The sequence below is a fragment of the Panthera tigris genome, chromosome D1 (genome assembly GCF_018350195.1).
Source record: "Panthera tigris isolate Pti1 chromosome D1, P.tigris_Pti1_mat1.1, whole genome shotgun sequence".
Lineage (NCBI taxonomy): Eukaryota > Metazoa > Chordata > Mammalia > Carnivora > Felidae > Panthera > Panthera tigris.
The window spans coordinates 9,768,666-9,789,376 of NC_056669.1; the positions used below are offsets into that span (position 1 = coordinate 9,768,666).

Below are 20,711 nucleotides of genomic sequence, written 5' to 3' on the forward strand. Positions count from 1 at the left end.
TTCTTTTCAGGTGTGTGTGTGTGTGTGTGTGTGTGTGTGTGTGTGTGTGTGTGTGTGAGTGATTTCTAGTTTAATACCCCTCTGGTCAGAAAAGATGCATAATATGATTTCATTCTTTTTTAATTTGTTGAGACTTGTTTTGTGGCCTAACATGTTATCTGTTCTGGAGAATGTTCCATGTGCAATTGAAAAGATTGTGTATTCCACTGTTTTTGGATGAAATGTTCTGAATGTATCTGTTAGATCCCTTTGGCCTAGTGTGTCATTCAAAGTCAGTGTTTCCTTGTTGATTTTCTGTTTGGATGATCTGTCCATTGATGTATGTGTTAAAGTCTCTTACTATTAGCGTATTACTATTGATTTTTTCCTTTATGTCAGTTAATAGTTGCTTCGTGTATCTGAGTGCTTTCATGTTGGGTGCTTAAATACTTATTATTGTATCCTATTTTTGGATTGTTCCCTTCATGATTATATACTGTCTTTCTTTGTGTCTTGTTAGTTTGTATTGTAAAGTCTGTTTTGTATGATGTAACTATTGCTACCCCACCTTTCTTTTTGCTTTCATTTGCATGATAAATGTTTTTTCCATCCCTTCCCTTTCAGTTTGCATGTATCTCTAGGTCTGAAGTGAGTCTCTTGTAAGCAGCATATAGATGGGTCTTGCTTTATCCTTTTAGTCATCCTGTGTCTTTGGATTGGAGAAATAACCCATTTACATTTATAATTATCAATAGGTAGGTACGTACTGCCATTTTGTTACTTGTTTTATGATTATTATTGTAGTTCTTCTCTGTTCCTTCTTGTTTTGCTCTCTTCCCTTGTGGTTTCTTTAGTATTATGCTTGGATTCCTTTCTCTTTATTTTTTTGTCTGTTACAGGTTTTTGATTTATAGTTACCATTAGATTCGTAAAAAAACATCTTATACAGATAGCAGTGTATATTAAGTTGATGGTTGCTTAAGTTTGAGCCCATTCTTACAGCACTACATTTTTCTCTCCCCCACCCCCTGCCCCCCCCCACACACACATTTTATGTTTATGATATTCTATCTTACATCCTTTTATTTTGTGAATCCCTTGTCTGATTTTTCTGCCAGTGTTTAGGTGGTTTTCAAAGGTAGTTGCACAGATATGGCTGTTACCTTCGTATGTGTGTGGGACAAGGTGAGCTCAGGATCCTTCACCATCTTTCCAGAACTCCCTCAGGGTGGATAATTTTTAAGGTTCTTGATAAAAAACGTCAAATTGCTTTCAGAAAAATTATAACCTATTTTATGGTTATACCAGCAATGTATAAAAGTGGCCATCTTATTGAGCCTTAGCTTACAAGAGTGTTTACTTTTTAATTTTTGTAAATATAGGAGGAAATGAGAGGTATTTTTTGAGATATAGTCTACATAACTTATTAGGTATTTTATTGTTTTTAATTCATGTTGTTCCACCTCTGAGGTTGAATATTCAGTGTTATATGTAAGCCCTCCAGAATTGTATAGGAAACCTTCCTTTTGTCTCCTAGCAGAAGGAATATAAATTTTTCTATCTTTATAACTCACTAAAGGTTTATTTATTTATTTTAATGTTTTTTATTTTTGAGAGAGAGAGACAGAGTGCAAACAGGGGAGGGGCAGAGAGAGAGGGAGACACACAATCTGAAGCAGGCTCCAGGCTCTGAGCTGTCAGCACAGAGCCCGATGCAGGGCTTGAACTCAAAAACGTCGAGATTATAACCTGAGCCGCAGTCAGTCGCTGAACTGACAGAGCCACCCACGTGCCCCAAGGTTTATTTTTTAAAAAATACATTGATGCATATATAGGATTTGGCTAGTTGAATAACAACAAAAAAGGAATCCCTCAATTTAGAGTCCCTTGCTTGATTTTGTTGTGACCATGCAGATTTTGTCCTTGGTACTTTGTTCAGAGCTAAGTAGAAAAGGGATGCAGACAGTAAGATCCCAGAATTCTAAGTTATTAGTTATCTTTAAAATGAGCTGTTGGCTGGGGTGCCTGGGTGCCTCTGCCAGTTAAGCGTCCGACTTCGGCTCAGGTCATGATCTTGTGGTTCATGAGTTTGAGCCCCGCGTCGGGCTCTGTGCTGACAGCTCAGAGCCTGGAGTCTGCTTCAGATTCTGTGTCTCCTCTCTCTGACCCTCCCCTGTTCACGCTTTGTCTCTCTCTGTCTCAAAAATAAATAAACGTTAAAATAATTTTTTTTTTTTTTTTAAATGAGCTGTTGGGACACAACCTTTTTGTATGTTGGAACTTTTATACACATTGGGAAAATCCCCAAGTGCAGATTTTTTTGTTGATAAAATTTGTTTTCCAAAACATGTTCTGTTTGTTCTCACAGGTCTATTAAATTCCTTGAGGGTAGGAATCACATCTCTTTGATTTTTGTATACTAAGCATTATTCCAGGCACACAACAGGTGCTCAGTGAATGTGTGTCTAATAGGCTCTTTAAAAGAGTAAAAAGACTCCGGGCACCTGGGTGGCTCAGTTGGTTAAGCATCCAGCTTCAGCTCAGGTCATGATCTCACAGTCTGTGAGTTTGAGCTCAGAGCCTGGAGTCGGCTTCAGAATCTGTGACTCCCTCTTTCTCTGCCCCTCCCCCGCTTACGCTCCATCTTCCTCTGTCTCTCAAAAAATAAATGAATGTTAAAAAAATGTTTTTTTAATTAAAAAAAAAAGTAAAAAGACTGAACTTGAAGTTAGAAGGCCTGTGTTTTTTTCCCCATTAATTCACTTGAGCTTTAGGACCTTTGTAGATACGTGACATCTTTTGAACCTCAGTTTCATCTACTCATGGGTGCACTGCTTTTTCCATTTACTTCACAAAGTTGAGAAATAAATGAGATAAAATATGTTAAAGTATCTTGCGAAATTAAAAAGTACTGTACAGTTGTGAAACTCATGATCATTATTATCTGGGAAGTACTTGGTAATGAGTCCCATTGTTAAGAAATTACCTGGAAGGATATGCCAGAGCCTGCTAGCTAGTCACCAAGAATCCAATGTTTCCTCTTCTTCTTGGACCTATCACTGGACTGTGTCCTGGCCTCTTTTGCATTTAGATACGGTTATGTGACTGAGTTCTCACCAATGGAGTGAATAGAAATAATGTGTGCCACTTCAGGCCCAACCCTTAAAAACCTATCGTGAGGGCTCCCCAAGCTTTTTTCTCCTTCTCTCTCCTTCTGTCTCCAGGTTGGGATGGAGACAGTCCTGGGGTAACTGTGGAAGGCTTTAAGGGTGGTGAAGCCTCCTTTAACCTGCTTGGAGGCATCTGCACCCATCCAGTTGTGCTACATGAGCAAGAAATAAGCTTCTGTTGTATTGGAATCTCTGTACATTTTGCGGTCTACTTGTAGTAGCAGTTAGACTACTCCTAACAATTAAAAGGAGCATGCTGACACATGCTCTACTTTTTCTTTAGTGCTTTATGTTTTCATAATCCTTACAGCAACCTTACAAGGAAGGGATCACAGATTAAAGCTGTAAGTGTGTAGACATGTGGTCCATATACTTACAAAACAAAATAGAAGAAAGAATGATATTTTTTCATTTAAGAATTTTTTGGTTGAGAAAAGTTAAATAATGAGATTTATGACTTGTTATTATTTTTTATTTTTTGAATGTTTATTTTTGAGAGATAGAGCATGAGCAGGAGAGGGGCAGAGAGAGAGGGAGACAGAATGCAAAGCAGGCTCCAGGCTCTGAGCTGTCAGCACAGAGCCTAATGGAGGGATTGAACTCAGGATTCGTGAGATCATGACCTGAGCTGATGTCAGATGTTTAACCGATTGAGCCATGCAGGCATCCCCTGAGATTTATGAATTATTATTAAAGTTTATTTACATACCTTATATATTTTTCAGTTTTTCATTATTGGAGGCCAGGATTTCAAAAGAGTATGAGGTATCTCTTGGTAATACCTTGCTTTAATTTGAATTTAGTGTCTAAATTTTTTCTTTAACATAATGTTAAAGCTATTATAATCAAGATACTCATTTTCTATTTATTAGCTGGTTCTAACGCATTTCATTATAAAAGTTTTTTGTTGGGTGTGGGTACAGGTATCTAGACATCCTCTAGAAATGGAGGACAAGACATTTTCCTCAAAAGAAGCATGTGTGAAACTTCATATTACCTTCCTAAGGAATAATATTGGGGAAATTAAAATACATACTTATCCTTTTATGTGGCAGCACTTACCCAAAGTAACTGATAATACTGTATCGTAAGATTGAGGAGGGAGGGGGTCGCTTTAAATCTATTTAGGTTTGAGGTGGTCCAGTAATGTCCCTAATATCAAGTACAATATTGATCAGTCTCCTTCTCTAGCATATTTTAGCATGTTTTACTTGCTAGAATATTTTGATTGTAGAAATAAATAATATACCATCAAACAAAATAATTATCACAGAATGGACGCACTTTACTGTCTAGAGAGGGACCTGCCCCCTTTCTTCTTCAGCAATAAATTTAATTTGATACATTATATTTAGTAATCTGATTTCCCCTAGGAGGCTTGAGTTCTTCTCTGGGTTACAATTAATTCAAATCAGGAAATAAGCTGTGGACAGCAGATTAGAAATCCAGAAGGGTAAGAAATAAACCTTATAGTAGAGCTTTAAAAGGCAAGAGCAAAGGACAAATCAGCCATAGGAAAGAAGAAAAAACTAACTGTATAAACAGGAGTTTGAAGGAATTAAGTGAATTGACAAGCTCAGTCCTATTTTCTTGGATACCTTAGGAGTATTGAACTATTATATCCATACAGTAACTGATATTAATAATTGCCTTGAAAAGTAACATAAAACTGAGTTATGTTCAGAATACATTTTGGTAGAATGTGAGGTACATTTTATTTATTTATTTATTTATTTATTTATTTATTTATTTATTTTTAATGTTTATTTTTGAGAGAGCGCACCAGCGAGCAGGGGAGGGGCAGAGAGAAAGGGAGACACCGAATTCAAAGCAGGCTCCAGGCTCTGAGCTGTCAACACAGAGTCCGACGCAGGACTCGAACTCACAAACCGTGAGATCATGACCTGAGCCGAAGTCAGATGCTCAACCGACTGAGCCACCCAGGTGCTCCAAGTGCATTTTAGAGTTTGTTCAGAACTTGTTATAATCAAGTTTTGGGTGGTTCCCACTGATCTGAAAATTTTAGTTAAATCAGGATGGCTTATTTCCTAACCAAATAGCTACTATTTACTTAAAAAAATTAGTTCTTCTTAGGTTGCGTAGAAAAAAGTACATGATTCTTGATTTCTGACTACCTAGTTACTCACCTTCAAATGCAGTTCCTTCAAATTATTAACCTTGGAGTGGTTTGAGTTCTTATCTAGTTACGCTAGAAAGAGGCTACATTGTTTAAAAATCAGATTCTTTTAAGGAAGTGAAAAGCTAGTGTAATTACTAACAGATGGGTTTTTGGACTTCAATTTTTTTTTTTAAGTTTACTTATTTTGAGAGAGCACAGGGTGGGGAGGGGAGGGGTGGGGCAGGGAGAGAGAGAATCCTAAGCAGGCCCCACACTGTGAGCAGGATGGGGGAGGGGGGTGGCAGTGCAGGGGCTCTAACTCACAAACCGAGAGATCATGACCAGAGCTGAAATTAAGAGTCTGATGTTTAACCGCCTGGGCCACCCAGGTGCCCCTGTGCTTCGATTTTTAAAGTTGAATCCAGTTGGTATCTTTCATATAAATTGATTTTAATACTTTATATTTAGCTCCCCCACCACCGCCCAACCAAAGCTATGTCTACATTCTTTGGAATCTATCACTTTTCTAGAAAAATTGTTTCAATACAGCAGAAATTGCCTTCTACTAGGCTGATCATTTGTTTAGAGGTACTTTGCAGCGAGATAACTGGTTGAAGCTGCTGAGATTTTATTTCTTCAGTTTATAAGTAGAGTAAAACATTATGGTTACACTAAAAGAAATATATTTTATTAAAGCGACTTTGCAGGGTTATTTGTCATGGCACACTAAAGACACTCCTAAACAAAATCTACCGCAGTGCCTCACATGTGGTAGATGTTTAAGAAACATTTGTTGAATGAGCATTGAATTTAAACTAGTTTTTGTTGTCATAGCAACCTACAGGCAAAGTGTCAGGGGTGCTGTATTTTTTTTTAATTTTTTTATAAATGTTTGTTTACTTTGAAAGGAGGGAGGACAGAGCTTGAGCGGGTGAGGCAGGTGTCCTATATTTAAAAGATTCTTAACTAGAAAATATTAACCATCACATACTAATTGTATTTATTTGTGTCCGGAATGCAGGTGGCGATAAAAATAATAGATAAATCTCAGCTGGATGCAGTGAACCTTGAGAAAATCTACCGAGAAGTACAAATAATGAAGATGTTAGACCACCCTCATATCATCAAACTTTACCAGGTAGGACTTAACCTTATTCTTCTCCATGCTTCTCACAACCCATTCTCTCTTTCACATCATTTTTCTCTTTTGTGTGAGTTTTTTCACTCTATTAAAAAAAAAAGATGATTCTATGGTTTCATTAAGCTGGGTACACCCATTTTCTGTATTTTAATAAAAAACTAGGAAGTAAACTGGTAGCCTAATTTTAAGTTGTCTCTCAGACTGTAAGGTATTTAATTCAAAAGTTTGTAGTTTTGCTTTTCTGATACTTAAGCCTGTTGTCTTTTGGTGGTGGAACCATTAATGGGGATATGGCAGTTTTGCTTATTTAAAAAAAAAAAACACTTTATGTTTTTTGAAATACAAAGGTTAAAATAGCATATTACCTAGTGGCATACTTGGTAATACTTAGAACCAAGTCGTATATTTTGTTCGGGTTATTTTGTCAGATAAAGTAAATGAGCCATTTTTTTAAAAAAAATCAACTTTATTGAGATATAATTTTGTAAAATAACTATACCCATTTAAAGTATAAGCTGTGTTTTTTAAAAGGAAGATTTTGTCCGATTTTTAAAGAGTAATTCATGTTGAAGAATGACAATGTAATACAAAACATTTTTTTAACATTTCTATTTGTTAATATGTAGAATTTTTATATCGGAAAACTATTTTTAAGCTAAAATGTTACACTATGCTAGCCTATGACTTGTGTCTCCCTGGTGTGATGTGTGCACCCAGTGGTATTGCTGTCCTCAGCCTGTACTGGCTTGTAATATCTATAACATTTTCAGAAGTTTTGTGAGTCAATTAATATCATGTTAGTAGCCCAAAATTGGCAATGGTGGGAGTATTTATACCACAGGAAGCTGTTCACAAGTCAGGGCCATTTTGTTTTCCCCCCTACAGAGAGCTAATACTGTGTATACCACTGTGTATACTCACATGGGTTAGCACAAGTGTCCCTGGGGCATAAGAAAATACCAGAACGTCTAACTATGTGTATTTTTTGTATTTATCTTCTTGTGTGCACTTGATCATGTATATAATGTGTTTATACAATTATACAGCACAAGTATGTAATTTGTGTCTCTTTATGTTCATATAAACATATGCGGGTACGTGTATATATTTACATGTACATGCCTATGTACATACGTGTCTGGCTAGACAATTGGTTATTGATAGAGATTTGCAATTAAAAAGGCGTGGAGACGTGGAGACCATTAGTGTTACCATTAGAATGACAGACTATGATGTGCCACTCAAAACAATTTCCAAAGTTCTAAAACTGCACATGGCGCCTTAGGTCATATTTACATCACAGTATTTCTCCCTTTAAGCCTTTTTTTTTTTTTTTTTTTTTTTTTTTTTAATTCCTAAAGAGAATACTTACAAGAAACTAATCACAGCCTTAGAAGTCTGATGAACCATAAGCTAAACTGAGGCTACAACTACCAAGTTTCACACAATTCCATCTTTATTTGAGCTAAATAATCAGTTAAATTGACTTACTATTTGGCTTATTTAGATGCAAATTGTAGATAGCTCTTTTCTGGCCTGATTGGGAATAGTCCTAAACCTACATGTTAGAGCAAAATTAGTCTTCAGCCTTTGAGTAGATGACAGTTAAATTTTCACTATTAGCTTGTGCCAGTACATTAAAAGATAGTGTTACAGAAAATCTAAAATTCACTCATTTTGAACTTATCAATTCATTTCCTTTTGGCTCATTATAGTTTGAAATAGCAAGTCAATGACACTGACACGCTTCCTTTTCCAACCTAGAAAAACTAATTTAAATAAAACTGTACAGCAATGAAGTTATGAAGAAACTTTTGAACATTGTTTTTAAAATAACAGTAGTTTATAACAGTATGGCACTACAGTAGGAGAAACATCCTATTGTGCCAGATTATTTAGGATATAGGCCAGATAAACTGAGCTCTATTTTATTATTCCTCAATCAGAGTCTACCAGATAGCACAAGGCTAGAAAAGTCTGTGAGGTGATAAAAAGTTGATCTTCAAAGCTCCTTCTATCTATATTAATATTTCTTAAACTTGAACGTGTGTAACAATCACATTTTCTGTTTAAAAAATTTGTTAAAATGGGAATTCTGTGTCAGTAGGTCTGGGGTGGGGCCTGAGATGCTGCATTTCTAACAGGTGCCTGGGCAGTGCTGCTTCCTCTGATCCATGGGCCAAACCTGGAAGAGAAAGGACCTAGATTTTTCACAGAAGAGTTAGCATAAAGATACCGTCAGTCGTGTAAACTTTGCCACCTCCTGAATTATTCGTGACTTGGGTACTCTTACTAGTAGTTTTATTTAGTAACTCCATAGAATGTTGAATTAGAATAGAATTAAAATCCTTTCCTGTCAGACTAATATGGAATTATTTATCAATAGGTAATGGAGACCAAAAATATGTTGTACCTTGTGACAGAATATGCCAAAAATGGAGAGATTTTTGGTAAGCACTTCACTGTTCTTTAAATTTGTTCTTAATTTGAATATGTCACTAATCTTCACGAATGTAGTATTTTCTGTTAATTTTCCTGCTCGTTTAAGAGTTGGTAACTAGAACCTTTTAAGGATTAGAATACAATAAAATATTCAGTATGACAAAGATATGGAATATAACTTATTCTCTTGTATTCATGATGTTTATGTTTTAAAGCTGTTGCTTAATTTTGTCATCTGCATGAGAGAGAAGGGAGAATCACAGACAGGAGGAAACTTGGATTCATATTGCAAGGGGGATTTTCTTTCCTTTTATGTTTCCTTTTATCTTCATTTTTTACCTTTCCTTCCAGGGGCAAAATTAGTCAACAAATACTTACTGAGTTCCTACTGCGTCCCAGCATTGTTTTAGATATAGAGGATATAGTGGTGACCTAAATAACATGGTTCCTGCTGTTGTGGATCATACGGTTTAGAAAGCTCCCAACTGTAGCTCTAAGACCCTGGGCCAGTCACTACACCTCTCTGGGACTTGGTTGCTTTATCTCTGTTAAGAGAGTATTTGATTAATTGTGTTTTATGATCCATTCTAACCCTTGAAAAATTACAAATATTTTTTTTAGTGTTTATTTAGTTTTGAGAGACTGAGTGCAAGCGGGGGAGGAACAGAGATAGAAGGAGGCACAGAATCCGAAGCAGACTCCAGGCTCTGAGCTGTCAGCACAGAGCCCTATGTGGGACTTGAACCCACAAACCATGAGATCATGACCTGAGCCTAAGTCAGATGCTTAACTGACCGAGCCACCCAGGCGCCCCTGACCTGCCCATTTAAATCCAAAATGGTTTTTAAACAGCCTTTGTGAGGAATTATTTACCTACAATAAATTGCATATATTTAACATGTACAATTTAATAAGTTTTCACGCACATAACATACACACACACACACACACACACACACACACACACACATCACCACAGCCAAGATACCCGTAATTCCCAAAGTTCGTTTGTGCCCCTCTATAATTTCTCTTGGCCCACCTCACCACCAAGCAACTGCTGATCTGTTTTGTGTCACTGTATGTTAGTTTCTGTCTTCCTTGAGTTTTATATAAATGTGGCCATTCAGTATACGCTTTTTTGTCTGGCATCTTTCGCTCAGTGTAATTATTTTAAGATTCATCCACTTTGTTGTGTATATCAACATATCATTTCTTTTTATTGCTAAGTAGTTTAGAAATAGCTTTATATTATATAAATATATCCCAGTGTATGCATTCATGAGTTAATAGACACGTGGGTTGGTTTCTGGTTTTGGCTGTTAAACATGAATTGCTCTGAACATTTACGTACAAGTCTTTAACTTACAGTCTACCTTCAAGTAATGACTTGCCACCTCACATATGGTATGAGCCTTAACGTACTGTACTTTTATTTTCTATCTCCTGGCCTTATGTTCTTCTCAGACATTTTATTTATCCCTTATTTTATAAAACACAAAATACAGTGTTGTTACTTTTGTTTAAAAAGTCAGTTATGTTTTAAAGAGATTTCGGTATTGTCTTTTAAAATCTTACATATTTCCGGGGCGCCTGGGTGGCTCAGTCGGTTTAGCGTCCAGCTTTGGCTCAGGTCATGATCTTGCAGTTTGTGGGTTCGAGCCCCGCGTCGGGCTCTGTGCTGACAGCTCAGAGCCTGGAGCCTGCTTCGAATTCTGTGTCTCCTTCTCTCTCTGTTCCTCCCCTGCTCACGCTCTGTCTGTCTCTCTCAAAAATGAATAAAGATTTAAAAAAATTTTTTTTGAATCTCACATATTTCCTAGTGGACTCATCATTGCTACATCCCTCTATAGAGATGCACATTTTCATTTTCAGTTCTTTGTGTAGATACATACCTTGATCTGGTGTCATTTGTCTTCTGTTGGAAGGATTTTCTTTGGCATTTCTTGTAATGAAGGTCTGTTGCTGATGAAATCTTTGTTTTTGTATGTCTAAAGTCTTTGTCTGTTTTTGCAAGATATTTGTATTGGGTATATATTTCTAGCTTGGGTTTTTCTCTTTCAGTACTTGAAAGATGTTGCTCCACTGTGTTCTCATGTGCATCATTTCTGACAAGAAACCTGCTGTGTCTTTTTCTTTATTCCTCTGTGTGTGATGTGCCTCTGTTCTCTGGCTGCTTTTCCAGTTTTTTCTGTTCATTACAGGTTTCAACAATTTGGTTGTGATATGACTTTGTGTGGTTTTCTTCATGCTTCTGTTCATTGAACTTCCTGGATCTGTGAATGTACAGCTTTCACCAAATTCAGAAAAGTTTCAGTCATTACATTCTTGACCAGTTTTTCTGAGCCACCTCTGTTTCCTTCTCTTTAGAGACTCCAATTATACATCTGTTAGGCTGTATACAGCCTACAGCTGTAGGCTACAGCTCACTGATGATGTTTTTTCTGTTTTTAAAAAAATTCCTTTGTTTGCCTTTGTTTTGTAAATTCCTTTGTAAAGGCTTTGTAAAAAAAATTTCTTTGTTTCATTTTGGATAGTTGCTCTTTCCGGGTCTTGAAGTCATCGAATCTTCCACGATGTCTAATTTGCCGTCACTCTCATCCAGTGTATTTTTCATCTCACACGTGGCAGTTTCCTGCTCTGTAAGCTTGACTAAGGCCTTGTGTTTTTTTTCTTTTTTAGATCTACCATGTCTTTAGTTGTCTTTTTTTAACATATGGAGTATAGTTTTAGTAACTTGTAATGTCCATGTCTTCTAATTCTCCTGTCTCTGTCAGTGCTGAATCTGTTGTGAATGGTTAATGTTTCTTCCCAGTTTTGATCAGATTTTCCCAGTTCTTTACCTGCCTGGTAGTCTTTGATTATGTCAGACATTGTCACTTTTACCTTACTGGTTGCCATATGTCTTTGTATTCCTATCCCTCTTCTTTAGCTTTGATCTGGGACACAGTTAAGTTACTAGGAAATAATTTATGTCATCTGAATCTTCCTTTTATGATTGGAGCAGTGCTCACTCTAGGTATCGTTATTTCCCACTTTGGAGTCCTCTATCCGATGCCCCATGGACTTGGGGTGTTTTTTTTAGCCTGGTCAGTAGGAATAGGCAGCATTCCTGGTACCAGACACTGTTCTCTCTAATCCTCACAGATGGTTCTTTTTCTGGGTTTTGGTAGTTTTCTCACATGCATGTGCCATGTCTTCTCTCCAGGATGCTCACAGATCAAAGCTGTGGGCTCCTCAGTGTGTGTACTCTCTTCTTTGGTACTCTGTGTTTGGTTACCTCCATTCACCTCGTTCTCCTGAGACGCTCAGGGACTCTGCTGGGCGCTGCCTCAGGTTCTCCTCCCTACCCTGTGGCCTAAACCCTCTTTTAAGCCATAGTTGAGGGTATTCGTAGGTCTCACCTCACTTATTTTCTGCCCCTCAGGGATCACTCTTCTTTGCCTGATGTTCAGTGTGCTATAAACCAGTGTCTCATATATCTTTGTCTTTTATTTGTTGTGGGGATTGTCTCGGTACATCTAGTCCTTGTTCCTCCATCTTGAATGAAAGCAGAAATCTCCAATCCTGTCAAAATTACCTTTAAGTTTAGCTATTTTAAAAGGAAGACAAGTTTCTTCCATTCCTTCTCTTCTTGTTCTTTTCCTTTTTTCTGTCTTCTGTTCTTTTCCTTTTTATTTCTGTCTTACTCTGTCTTATATTGGCTCATCTATTTAGTTTAGTCAGTCTTTCAAGAAATCTTTACCAAAAACCAACTGTGTGTTACATAGTGTTCTACCTGGTAGGAATACCATAATGAAGAAAACAGACAAAAATCCCTCTTATGAACTTTACATTCTAGTGTCGGGAGAGATAAAATAAAGAAATTAAGTAGAATATGTAGCATATTAGATGGTGGTGAATGTTATGGAAATAGTAAAACAAGGAAAACAAGGAAGGGGCATTGGGGAGTAGGGAAGTTGATTGCAGTGTTAAATAGAGTGATCAGGGAAGGCCACACTGACATTTGAGCAGAGACCAGAAACTACAGTCAGGTAGATATGGGGAAAGAGTGTGTTCCAGGGAGAGCAGAGACCAAATGCAAGGGTCCTGAGGCAGCAGTGTGCTTGGTATATTCAAGGAATAGTGGGGAGGCCTGTCTGGCTAGAGATAGGCAAGCAAGAGAGAAGAGTAAGAGTGAGCAGGGAGGAAGAATAGTAGTAAGAGATGAGATCAGAAGGGCAAATGGGAAGCAGGAGTGGTGCACTATAGGGGCTTTGTAGGCCATTATAAAGACTTTGGCTCTTAACCTTGAAAGAATTAGGGAACCATTAGAGGGGATTGAGCAAAGAAGTGATTGCATCTAATTTTACTTTTTTTTTTTTTCAAGTTTATTTATCTTGAGAGAAAAAAATGCGAGAGGGGGAGGTGCAGAGAGAAAGGAGAGAGCCAAAATCCCACACAGGCTCTGCACTGCCAGTGCAGAGCCCATTGTGGGGCTTGAAGTGACAAATCGCAAGATCATGACCTGAGCTGAAGTTGGACACTTAACCAACTGAGCCATCCAGGCGCTCCTAATTTGACATTTTATTTATTTATTTTTTTTTTTTTTTTAATTTTTTTCAACGTTTTTTTATTTATTTTTGGGACAGAGAGAGACAGAGCATGAACGGGGGAGGGGCAGAGAGAGAGGGAGACACAGAATCGGAAACAGGCTCCAGGCTCTGAGCCATCAGCCCAGAGCCCGACGCGGGGCTCGAACTCACGGACCGCGAGATCGTGACCTGGCTGAAGTCGGACGCTTAACCGACTGCGCCACCCAGGCGCCCCTAATTTGACATTTTAAAAGCACCACTCTCGCTGTTGTGCTTGGAATGGATTGTAGTGAGCGAGAGTAGAAACAGACCAGGCTGTTCCAGTAGTCCAAGTGAGAGATGACGATGGCTCTGCAGGGTAGTGGCAATACACGTAGTGCTATGGGTCAGATCCACGGTATGTTTTGCAAGAAGAATCAGTAGGATTTCTTGCGAGGTGGAGACCACCTAAATAGTGACTATGATTGGAGAAACGACCCATGTCATATTCCTAAGGCCCTCAAACATTTAAAGACTGGGAAAATAGGAGGAGCCAGCAAAAGAGACAAGAGAATGCAGTGTCCTGGTTACCAAGGAACCAGGAAGTGAAGCAGGTGTTCTCAGGAGGGTGGTGTGAATGACTGTCTATGTCAGATCAAGAAAGGTGAAGAATGATAGTTGACCATTGTATCTGGCAGTTGGTAAGAGCAGTTTTGGTGGAGTGGGTGGGTCAAAAGCTACATTGCAGGGCTTTAACAGCAAATAGAAGAAAAACGGAGAAAGCAGAAGACATGGCTGTTAGAAAGATTTCTCCTTCAAAAAGGGAGACTAGAAATGAGGAAGTAGTTGAGAAGAGCAGTGGGGTCAAGAGGTTAAGTCTTTACCCAATGGAATAGTTTTAAAGCTTGAAGGTGTAGTTTTATGAGTCAACTAGAAATGGCTATTACACGTCAGATGTCATTTCTGTGAAAAGGGAATATTCTGAATTGTTCTTTCTTGCCAAGACTTTTGATGGTAAAGGTTTGGATCACATTGTTTTTATAGAAATTGAAATGTAATTTTGGGATTGTTCAATGTGTATAGTTTATTTTTAATATAAAATATCTAGGGTAAATGGGGACAAAAAGACAGAGTAAACTGTAGCTTCAGGTAGGTGCAAGCAAAGAAGAGACTGACAGCCAGCCAGTTTTGGAGATGAAGCCCGTGAGGAAGGAAAACACAAGTGAAAAATGCAGTTCATGGAACGGTAATCAAGTAGTGAAAAATAGGTATAAGATTGTTTTTAATGTTTACTTATTTTGAAAGAGAGAGAGCATGCACATGCGAGCAGGGGGAGAGGCAGAGAAAGAGGGAGAGAGAGAATCCCATGCAGGCTCCACCCTGTCAGTGCAGAGCCCGACATGGGCTCAATCTCATGAACCTTAGTAAGACCATGACCTGAACCGAAATCAAGAGTCAGATGCTTAACCGACTTGCCACTCAGGCTCCCCAAATATGTATAAGATTTTAAGTGAATTCTGAGCCAGCAATGTCTTAAATCAATTGGAGGCTTAGATGAAAAAGAACCACATAAGTAGTATTAAACTATATATTAAGAACTATACATGAAAGTTTATCTTCAATGTTTACAACCTTGGACATACTCTTTACACTTTATAAATATTCCTTTAGTGCATACTTTATGTTAGAGGGTATTGTGTTCCTTTTTTTTTTTTTTTTTTTTAATTACCTTAGTTTCGTATTTAGTTGGCCAGCAAATCATACCCCGTGTTCTTGAAAAAGTGACTTGAAATTAAATCCTTCTGTTTCCACAGTCATCACCCTAATCTGGGCTTTCATCACCTCGTGTCTCAGTTATGAAGACCTCATGTTTTACCGCTCCCTGTTTCTTTTCCAGTCAAGTGCATTTCTGATATAATTCCTGTTTAATCTTCCCTAGATACTGTTCTTATTATATTACTTCTGTGTTCAGTTACCTTCACTTCCCATTGCTTTTTGGATAAAATCCATACTCTTCCATCTACAAATAGGGTATCTGCACTAGGTAAATGGATGTGCCCAACTATTCCTTCCGTAAGTCTATGGATTACCCTTAGTAACCGACACATTATGCTGTCCACTTCAGTTGATAAACAAGTCTTCCTTTGTTTTTGTTTTTGTTTTTCATCTCTCTTGGTCTGTATTTTTCTCTTCCAAATTTTATTTTTTAAAAAGTTAAAAATGTACCCTGTAAGAAGTCAAATAATTCTGCAACATTTGTTAGAAACAAGATAAGTTCCCCATCCTCCACCCCACCCCCATTTCCCTTCCTCAGAGGCAACCACTTTCACTTCTCTTAGCTGATTAGATTTACCTCCTTTTTCCTAAGTAAAATATGTTTATTGCTGCTGCTGACTTTTTCTATTGTAGGCATAATCTTTTGAATACTTTTTGAATTCTTTCCATAGTCCTATATGTAGGAGGTATATCTTTGAGAGGTGTACGTAAGGACCAGTTGTGAGAGACCTTGAGTGTTCCGATAAAGGGTTCAGATTATTTCTTGGAGTGGGCGTCTGAGAACCAAAAGGTGGTGATGTGTGTAAGGACTTTTTTAAGGAAGATAAATCCAGCAAGGATGCATGGTCTGAATTAGAGGAGAAGGAAAGAGACCATTTAATAGACTGTTTTAATTGTCTAGAGGTCAGAGGCTAAATGCTTAGATTAAAATGTTATTTGTTGGGGGGCACCTGGTTGCTCATTCGGTTAAGCATCTCACTCTTGGTTTTGGCTCAGGTCATGATCTCACGGTTTTGTGGGTTTGAGCCCTATGTTGGGCCCTGTGCTAGCAGCATGGAGCCTGTTTGGGATTCTCTCTCTTCCCCTCCCCACTTGCACTGTCTCTATCTCTCTCTAAATAAATAAATAAACTTTAATAAATAAAACAAATAAACTTTAAAAAATAAAAGAAAATAAAATGTTATTTGTTGGAATCATGAGATAAGATTTTAAGTAAAAGGCATTTCTGATTCTGAAAATAACAAGTAGTATTTATTGAGTACTCCCTTTTTGTTGGGTACTATCTAAAGTACTTTATATGATTTATGTATTTAAATATCACAAAAACCTTGGAAGTTAGGCACTGAAAGACTCACAGTCCAAAGTCACACAGCCAGTAAGTGGTGGGGTCTGGATTTGACCCTTGCAATCCCAGAGCCTATATGTTAATAATTTACCACTTCTCGAGAGTTCTTATTGACTGGCTGTCAAGAGGAGAACCTCAAGAGTTAGGATTTAAAGCAAACACGATTGAAGAATATCTGTGATGTGGTTGACAGCAATAGAGAGGTCTGGTTTCCAACTAAAAAATTACAAATTAGACTTTAAAGGTGCTGTTGGAGATAACACCAGGACATTTAGTTTGATGTGACCTTTTGGCCATTGAAGATATGAAAGCAAACCCCATTCAAAAGAGAAGTTAAATTCAACAGTAAAAAAAAAAACAACCACCCAGTTTAACAATTGGCAAAAGACTGGAACCAGACACTTTACAAAAGAAGATATATGAATGGTCAAATAATAAGCACATGAAAAATCATTCAACCTTATTAGTCATCAGAGAAATTAAAGACTATAATGAGATAACATTACATGTCAACTAGAACGGTTAAAATTTAAAAGGCTGATAATACTACTAAATGCCAATAAGGATTTGAAGCAACGAGTATTCGCATATACTGCTGGTGGGAGTGTAACATGGTACAACCATGTTCTTGAGAGAACCGTTTTTCAGTTTCTTATCGAGTTAAATGTACGTCTACCTCTTACCCAGCAATTCCATTCCTAAGTATTTGCCCAAGGAAAATGAAAACAAATGTCTGTAAAATAACTTGTACAAGAATTATCATAGCTACTTTTTCTCAAGTGGGAACAACCCAAATGTCCAGCAGCAGGAGAACGTATCCCAAACAAATTGTGGTAAAGCAATAGAATGGAAGACAGACAGTGCAGCAGTAGAAAGGAATGAACTACTTTCCACATGCACCAGTGTGAATAAAGTTTACACACATGGTGCTGAGTGGAAGAAGCTAGATGCAAAAGAGCATATCCGTACAGTTGGTTACCTTTACATCAAGCTCTAGAAGAGGCAACACAAATACATAGTAATAGAAATTGGAAGGTGGTGGTCTCTTTACTGTTTATGGGGAGGGGGGAGAATTGACCAGTGGCAAGAGGGAACTGTCTTGGGTGATGGTAAATTATTGATTTGAGTGGTGGTTATACAGCTTTACTCATCACATCTATGCACATAAATCTCCACCCTATACTCTTACTACTTCTGGGTTTGAGAATTATCTGCATAGACATGATTGAGTGAAGCTGTAATTAATAATGAGATCTTAGAAGAAGGCTAAGAATAAGATGTGAGTTTTGATGACGACTTCTTTAAAAGGCAGTTGGGAGAAGTGGGATTGGTGAAGCAGAAGAGCGTCTTGGGAAGTAAGGACAGTTTCTGTCCTGATTAGACAAAGGGGAGAGAGCCTAGAGTGAAGGGGGTGTGTATTTGGTCGTCATCAGATCACCAGTGACTTAGAAGAGAGTGATTTTCAATAAATGGGGAAATAAAGCCAGATTTCAAGAATTTATAGATGCCTGGATAGTGAGGAGAGGAAGAAAGGTCTAAAAATTTATTTTTGAGGTCTTGAAGGTAGAAGGGAGGAGAGAAGGACAGATTTGAGGGATAATTAGAGTCTATAGAATTCAGTACCATGTCATGGTTTTGTTTGTGGTAGTGGTCTTGGTGTGAAGAAGCTAGAAAAGAATATAGGCAGGAAAGAAGGAATGGTTGGTGGAACAAGACCCCAGGGTAGACAGGAGGTAATGGGATCAGAAGCACAGAGGGAAGGTTAGCTTAGACGAGAGGAATTCCTCCTTCTCTGAGAAAGTAGTGCATAGGTGCAGTCCCAGTGAGAATTAGAGTTTGTGCTGAGGACATGACTGAGGATGTAGCTTTGGGATGAAATAGAAGCAAGAGGAGTTGGTTAATATAGATTGAATTCATTATGTAATGTAGCAGATGAAAAGTCAGGGAAAGAGCAGTATGTCAGACACTGCAGCGTGGGGAAAGGTTTAGAGCAGCTGGTGGTGCTCATATGATATTCAAGGGATGAATAAAAGCATCAGTAATCAGCAGTGAGGGAGTTCACGGTAGACTCACAGTCATCAGTGCTTTCCAACCCAGCAGGAGAAAAAGTAGACAATAAGAAGGAGCCAGGTTAGGGATTGCAATGACAGAAGGTCAAATCCATGTAGGCATTGCTGTGGCCAGAGAGGTCATGGTTGAAATGGCTGACTAGGAGGTCCAAGTTCAGGAGGGAGATAAGTGAAGCAACCAAGGGGTCTCATGAGCTAAGAGAATAGGACAGTGGAACCACCAAAATGAAGAGGGTGAAGTTCTTTTGGGAAAAAACATTCATATGCAAAAACAAAACCTCTAACCTTGAACCAGTACTTAACTTCTCAGCAGCCTGCCACTTTCCAGTTCTCTTTTGCTCTTGGCACTGGTTGCCCCAACTGTGTCCTGCTAATTCCGGAAAGGCCTTAGGTCTTTGCACGCTCCTCATCTGCTCTTTCTTTGCATAGAGAGAGGTTTCCTGTGCCATCTGGTTTTCTTGCTCCATCTGACTAGGTTTACACCAAAAGAGTGATTTAGGTAGCATGCTGGGAATGCCTCATGATTCATGCATCATGAGGTTATGCTGTTTATGCCCTTTGTTTTTGGTTTAATTAATTAGATTGCACCTCATGCTGTAAACAGTTGAAATAGCTTTAAAGGCAAATAATACAAAAACAATAATTCTAAAATATAAACAAGGATAAAGAACTGAAGGGCCCCTGAGTGGCTCAGTTGGTTAAGCGTCCACCTCTTGATTTTGGCTCGGGTCGTGACCTCACAGTCGTGAGATCAAGTCCTCCTTTGGGCTCCGTGCTGAGTGTGGAGCCTGCTTCACATTCTCTCTCTCTCCCTCTGCCCCTCTCCCCCGCTCATGTCCATGCTCTCTGTCTCTAAATACTAATACTACTACTAATAACGAATCAGAAAATGTTATGTAAGAGTAGAAAGCACTCGTGGGAGATAGGAGGAGGAAACACAAATATGCAGGCAGTAGGGCCCAAGAACTTCACATTTGGCCCTAAGCTTTCTGGCTCTCAAAGTGAAAGAGAGATACAGTCATTTACAGAAGTTTATCTAAGAGAAAGAAAGATACCTATTCCTCAAAGCAGAACTTTTCTTGGTAGTAAATTCTACAGTACATTTTTCCTTTGGGGTTTCTTATTAGAGATACAAAGTAAGGCATCTTTTTAAAACAAAAATTCAATTAAAACTGTTAAAACTTTGCAGGACTTCCATTGTTTTTGGAATAAAGCCCAGGATTCTTATCAAGGCCAGCAAGCGTGATTACACTCCACACACCCTGGCTTTAAAAATCATAAGGATTATCATTTCTTGAACACTTACATGTGCTAGACCTTGTGCTAAGTCCCATACACATTCTGTCGTCATTTCGTCCTCTGAAAACCTTATAAGATAGGGACTGTTGATATCTCTGTTTTACAGTACAGGAGACAGTTGAGCAGTTTGCCTACCTCACAGAGCAAGCAAGAAAAGTGGCATAACCAGAGCTCGAAGCCGAAATCTGAGTTCAGAGCTAGAGCTTTTATCAACTCCTCTGCACTAACTGGTTGTGTGTCCTCTTAAAGTTCTTTGAACTTAAGCTTCTTCTGTCCTAGTGACTTTGCATGTTACTGTTCCTTCTGCCTTAAGGATTCTCTGCCCTCCCTTTATCCCCTTAAGCGTGTCAGTTGATTGAATTGAATTATGATAGATACCATTAAATGTAATGTCATTAAAACTCAAAAACCAGGCAAAGTATGTAATGGTTTTGTCCGCTTTAGTGGATATAACTGTTCTTTTTTATCTTTCATGAAAATTGGAAGCCTTTGAGCCCCCATCTCCAGTACTTTGGAAACCATCCAGTGGCCTTCTTACCCAATCTAACCTATTGACCAAAAAATCTATATGGCTGATTTCCATAGTGGTTCTCCAAATAGAAATGTGTAAATTTCCAAATCTACGTTCATGTGGATCTGGAGCCTTAGAAAGCCCTTTGTCCTTTACATATTCAGATTTTGCCTTTTATAAAGGCCTAGCTAAAGTTCCACATCTTCAATAAAGTCTTTCTCAGTTAATTTTGTCTACATTGATTTTCTCTTATGAGACCATTATAGTTCTTTCTCCTGTATAACTCATTTTAGAATTTATATATTACCTT

General features: G+C 38.1%; 1 protein-coding gene across 1 annotated transcript in view; it reads left to right on the forward strand.

Moving 5' to 3' along the window:
* SIK2 (salt inducible kinase 2) overlaps positions 1-20,711 on the forward strand; it is a 118,089-nt gene that overhangs the window by 12,748 nt on the left and 84,630 nt on the right. Inside the window, exons 2-3 of the mRNA XM_042959471.1 lie at positions 6,290-6,406; positions 8,796-8,859. Of these exons, the coding sequence (XP_042815405.1) occupies positions 6,290-6,406; positions 8,796-8,859 (181 nt within the window). The remainder of the gene's footprint in view (positions 1-6,289; positions 6,407-8,795; positions 8,860-20,711) is intronic.